This window comes from Erpetoichthys calabaricus, chromosome 10, assembly GCF_900747795.2.
Source record: "Erpetoichthys calabaricus chromosome 10, fErpCal1.3, whole genome shotgun sequence".
NCBI classification, from domain to species: domain Eukaryota; kingdom Metazoa; phylum Chordata; class Cladistia; order Polypteriformes; family Polypteridae; genus Erpetoichthys; species Erpetoichthys calabaricus.
Window position 1 is genome coordinate 108,241,749 of NC_041403.2, and position 6,311 is coordinate 108,248,059.

The 6,311-nt window shown below is 37.9% G+C and overlaps 1 protein-coding gene across 1 annotated transcript; it reads left to right on the forward strand.

The window, feature by feature from the left end:
* The first annotated feature begins 3,552 nt into the window (after nt 1-3,552).
* On the forward strand, nt 3,553-6,011 carry LOC114658420 (zinc finger protein Gfi-1-like). Its single transcript, XM_051932851.1, is given in 5 exon segments — nt 3,553-3,940; nt 4,114-4,251; nt 5,137-5,302; nt 5,774-5,796; nt 5,798-6,011. Coding segments are annotated over 5 exon segments (846 nt in total). The 5' UTR covers nt 3,553-3,577; the 3' UTR covers nt 5,954-6,011.
* The last annotated feature ends 300 nt before the right edge of the window (nt 6,012-6,311 follow it).

The following is a 6,311-nucleotide window of genomic DNA, read 5'->3' on the forward strand; positions in this document are numbered from 1 at the left end:
TCACAGCTCCAGCTTATTCAAAACTCAGCTGCAAGATTCCTTACTCGAACCAGCAGCAGCGAGCACATCACACCCATCCTGCTCCATCTTCACTGGCTCCCTGTGTCTTACAGAATCGAATATAAAATCCTACTAATAACTTACAAAGCCTTAAATAACCTCGCGCCAAACTACATCAGTGACCTTCTCCATCACTATGTGCCTGCCCGCCCACTAAGGTCCTCTGGCAATCTTGTTGTGCCCCTCACTAATCTACACTCCATGGGTGACAGGGCCTTCAGCTGTATAGCGCCCTGACTCTGGAATGACCTACCGAAATTAATCAGGTCAGCTGACTCCATGAATTCTTTTAAAAAACAACTCAAAACTCATCTGTTCAGGAAGGCTTTTAGCTCTATTTGACTTTATTTCCCTTCTCTCAGTTTACTTCTCTGTCAAGATGCTAATGTAACCTGTGTGTGTGTGCAAGACCATCAATTATGTTGTCTGTTTCTTTTTTTTTCAGAATTCACTGTCTTAATCTTCTTTATTTATTTATCTGGTTTGTACAATGCTATATACTGTATACACTGCCGTTCTTTATTATATTCTGTAAGTGCCTTGAGCATGGGAAAGGCGCTATATAAATAAAATGTATTATTATTATTATTATTAGTAGTAGTAGTAGTAGTGGTAATGGTATTTGATATTGATCAAAAATAAAAAAAGACGACAGCTCAAAGACAGTTTGTTTTTATGCCGATCTAAGTTAGGTCTTTGCGATCTACTTAAATGTTGCACGAAAAAGGTTTAAGAACAATCACGATTGTCTCAAACTCAAAAGTTATTCAAAAATGTAAAATTTCTTGGCTGACATACAGTATTTCACACATACAGCTTTTATTAATGAAAATGTTGATGGATCAAATCAATAAATAAATGACTGACTGTTTCCTAAAATGTTTCCCAGTCAATTTTAAAACCAATTTTATATGTAGCGTTGTTTTTGCAAACCTTTTAAAAATTAATTAAACTTAATATTGTTTCACATGATTATAATTTACCAGTGGGAATATGAAATACAATTATAGATTGAAAATCTCTAGGCATGCGTTTCATAAGGTACATTCTGTTTGAAACACTAAATGGTAATAAGATTTGTTACTTTTACTATAATCTAACGGTTCAGGAGAAAACGTAACGAACAACCAATCAAAATAGTAAAAAAAAAAAAAAAAAAACTACTTTATATCGGCAAAGTACTTAGAATGGTTGGATAGCTTAAGTGTGAGACTGGAAGTCATTTATGTTTGTCCAAATAGAAACTGTTGTAATTTGTACAACTGCAACATACTGTGCAACGAACGTGTCTATACTGTCTCGCAGAGGCAAGTAGATATTGCTGACGACTGGAGTAAAATGGGCGTGAATATCATTTTCGACTTCAGCCAATCATATATTAAATTTGCGAACGTCTGGCACGGATCATCCAATCGAAAATTTAAACGTCACGGTCAAACACCTTTTTATTGAACAAATCGCCAATTGGTGTTATTTGTCATTCATGCTCCACTTTAGCCAATTGCCTTATGGATACGTAAAAAGAAAGGTGGGAGTAATTTCTAAAGGTGGACGAGTAAGATCATTTCTAAAGGTGGACGGTCAAGATAAAGTGACTGTAAGAGACAGAGTGTATATTCGTAAAATCCATCAGCGACGATAGTCTACAAGTGCCAATATCTTACACTATAACACTCTGTCGAGTGCATTATTAAGACTGCAGTATATTTTTACCACTGTCATTTATGATTAGCGGCTCTGAAAAAATAATGATAATAAAAGTTTGGATACGAGATATTTATCGTTACTAAACAACGTCTGAAGGAAATTTAAATGAACATAACAATACCAATTTGTGTCCGCCTAATTTTAATGGATTGACGTGGATTTAAGTGTGGGCTCTGCTTGATTGAGTCAGTCAGAGTAAAACAAATGTTTGACTGTTGCTGTTTACTCGAATGTCCAAATGAAATAGTCGCTTACATTTAACAAATAACCTTAAAGACGGGATTTAAACGTATTACAATTTTAAACGTTAAAGAAACTTACAGAGTTAAATCTTTATTTCTATAATACACAACCCGAAAATGTGCTTTATTACTTTCATTACAATTTATCCACGTTTATTTATTTAAATATTCCTAATATTCTATTGCCCCCACTTCTGCCCGCAGATCAGCCTCTGTTCTTTGTTTGCTGATGTCTGTCAAATATTCTGCAGTCTTCATTTCAGTTCTCAACACACCAGCAGCTCTAGTGAGTTTCTTGCCTGTGGATCTCGTATTCAAGTTTGTTTTATGATTATAAGTTTGTATTATGATTACATCCATCCATCCATCCATTTTCCAACCCGCTGAATCCGAACACAGGGTCACGGCAGGGAACCAATCCCGGGCAGGGTGCCAACCCACCGCAGGACACACACAAACACACCCACACACCAAGCACACACTAGGGCCAATTTAGAATCACCAATCCACCTAACCTGCATGTTTTTGGACTGTGGGAGGAAACCGGAGCGCCCGGAGGAAACCCACGCAGACACGGGGAGAACATGCAAACTCCACGCAGGGTGGACCCAGGAAGCGAACCCAGGTCTCCTAACTGCGAGGCAACAGCGCTACCGTTTAAAAAATAAACTGTCAAATGCTGTTGAAAACCATTATGCAGTATAAATGATGAGTTTCAATAAATAAGAATAAGAATAATGTACAAAATTGTATTAATGCATACATAATACATTACTACAAGTAGCAAAACAAACATAGCACTTACTATTAAGTAAATAATTTTTTATTATTTTACATTAATATACTTTTTGGACCTTTCTGAAACAATTTTATTAGTTGTCACAAAAATGAGACATAAACAGATAAAGGTTTGGGGCAGCCACCCGTATAATCTGGTATCCTGGCTGCAAAGTTGTTTTTTATCAATACAGAGCACTGATGTGCATACAACGGAGTCCAAAACAAGACTGACAAATAGGGAAAAGGTGTAGACTTTTAAAGGGGAAGACAGGAGGTGAGGTCAAAGGGATCTGGCTCATGTTCTTCAGCCATTGGTTCAAGCCCGGAGATGACATCACAGGGGCTGGAGCCGGTAAGGTCTTCTTCCATTGGCTCGGTCCTGGAAGTGACGTCAAGAGAGCCAGAAGAAATCTCCCGAGACTGGTCTACAGGCAAGTGAAAAAGAGTCCGTGCACTCTGCCACATCCTGGCATGCCTCAGAACTGCCTTCACTCAAGCCATTTAGCTGCCTCCCATTCACACGTGTGTGACATAGTATATGTATAGCCTATAGCAGGAACTTATTGTCTTATCATGGATCTTGAAAATGCCTATATATAAGCTATTACCAGTTTCACAAGAACATCTGAAATGCGTAAATTTTGTGTCCTAACTTTAGTGAAGTGACAATTATATTGAAGTCATTTATTCGGTGAGGTATTTTAGGGCAACACTGAAAGCACCATATTAAATTTAAACTACATGCGTTGTTTCTCTGCAGAGTCCGAGAAGTCTGTCTCCTTCTGTGGATGAAAGCCATCCCTTACCGACCGTACACATGGAGCAGTTACCCTGGGTCAGAGTTGAGGCACTTGGTGCAGCAGGGATTTCACAGAACCCCTTCAGTAGACCGGGGTTTGGCAATGGGAGTGTATCCTGAAAGGGGACCCGACTGCACCCTGTTTGTCGACAGGGGTTCCTCAATGGGACTTTATAATGACTACAGCTCTGCAGGCAACCTCTTTGACCACAGCACTTCTGCAGCCCTTTATACGGATTCCCATGGTCACAACATCCATGACAAAGTACCGGAAATTAAGGAGGAATCTGAGCTTCTCTGTATATGCCTGCCATTCAATAATGGCTCCTACAAGTGTATTAAGTGCAGCAAGGTATTTGTTACAAATTTATTTTAAGGAATAAAACAAATTGTTTATTTTTATCTGTGAGCAGAGGATATCAAAAAATGGATTGTGCGTAACTTTACACTAGCCATTATTTTTGAAGTCAAGCTTAAGTAGGATGATGATACATGGAAGCATCAATTGTTCATTTTATTTTGTAGGTGTTTTCAACACCTCATGGGTTAGAGGTACATGTGAGAAGATACCACAGTTGCACAAGACCATTTACCTGTGAAATCTGTGGGAAGACCTTTGGCCATGCAGTGAGCTTGGAGCAGCACAAAGCAGTCCATTCTCAGGTAAACACGAATTCAAACTTGTCCAATGCAAGAGGTTCAGCCATCCATTCATTACTACACTACCAGTGGTGTACTTCATTCTAAATACAGACTCGCAGAGAAAGCCCTGTCTGTCCTTTGATATTAAATTGTACCTGTTTTGGTAGATTTTAATTGTGGCCAAAATGCATTTATTTTTAATAGACCAAATTAGTCTGTGCATCCAATACTGAACTTCAACCAATTTCAGAGCCATGCAAACCAGAGCCTATTCTGAAAGCCTTGTTTGCAAAGCAAGAACCAACACTGAATGTATGTGCCCAGTCCACTGTGAGGCACCCTGACTCAGATTGAATCTGAATAAATGCATAGCATATACAGCACATCCGCAATGATGAAAAAATTTAAATACTGTGTAGCCAAGAAGTTGTTTTTTTCAGCCTGCACAGACTATTGATCTTGTCATTCCATTTTGACATGACAAAAGCTCAAGTCAAGTGACTTGCAACATGGTTACACAGTGAGGCAGCCATTGGTTGTGAACATGTGGTTTCCAATCTCACTTTTCAGCTACCAAAGCATGTACATTATGAATTGTGAATCAGTTTTACTGTTGAAATATTTACAATAGAATTGATACTATTGTATGTTTAAGTTTGACATGGAAGACTTGAGTTGAAGTTACAACAAACTTAACTAGCAACTAAGTAGATGAGCTGAAAAGCCACAGAGTTTGTAGGTTTAGTCTAGACCACTTGGCTTCCACTACTCCAGCTGTAGTAATATGCACACAACTTCAATTTGTAAGTTGCACAGTATCAAAAACATCAAAATAACTACGGGGTATCTGTAACAAGAGACATTTGTCATTTATTCTGATCAATATTTACTTGTTTCTTTTTTCAGGAGAGAAGCTTTGATTGCAAAATATGTAGTAAAAGTTTTAAACGTTCCTCCACATTGTCCACTCATTTATTCATTCATTCTGATACTCACCCCTATCCGTACCAGTACTGTGGCAAACATTTTCATCAGAAGTCAGACATGAAGAAGCACACTTTCATCCATACAGGTAAGGCCAATTTCAAAGCAGTATTCATTTAACTGAGTATGTTCTATCCTCTTTGAATACATGTACCGCTTTAGTAACATCTTAATGACAAAGGAACATTTTCAGTTTTTATACACTTTTTAAAAAAGGTAATTGTTTACATGGTGACAATTATTTTTATCAACTGAAAATGTTACATCTAAACTGTGTGTGTACTTGTGCCTTGGAATAAACTGCTTCTGCTGAGGTTTAAAAAACTGCCTTGCAGTTCAAGAGCTGTGGGTTCACATCCAGTGTGGATTTTGCCCTGGGCACTAATCCACATAATGAAATTATAAAAATAAGTAAAAATAAAGTATTGTGATAACTGAGTATTCATATTTTAATGCTAACTTAAATATGTACTTTGAACAGCTTTAGCTCATAATTTTGATAAGAAGAATGTTTGTTTTTTCTGCTTGAATTTTGACAGAATCCTTCCTTTTGCTGTAGGAGAGAAACCTCACAAGTGTCAAAGTGTGTGGGAAAGCCTTCAGTCAAAGTTCTAATCTCATCACCCACTGCCGTAAGCATACTGGATTTAAGCCTTTTGGGTGTGACCTCTGTGGAAAAGGCTTCCAACGAAAAGTGGACTTGAGAAGACACAAGGAAACACAACATGGTCTAAAATAATAGGGTGGGCACTGTTACCTGAAGACCGTTTACACCATGACAAAATGGGACAGTCCTCGGTAACAAACACTAAGAAGATTATTGTGCTGTCGCTCAAAACAATCGTCTCCTCCTGAAGTGATGCACATTGGTCACCAATGCATATGATGCTCCTTGGACAAGTGGAATCCTCATTGACTGAAGAGTGTACAGTATTGCCGTATTGAATGCACTACATACAGTTCAAATTGTGCTCAGAAATGAGATTGTCATTTATTAACCTCATAGTTACAAAAATAAAGTTGTTTAATAGCATCAGCAAGGAAGTCAGAACCGGATATATTTTAAAGCAAAATATTCTTGCACAGAAATTTACCTA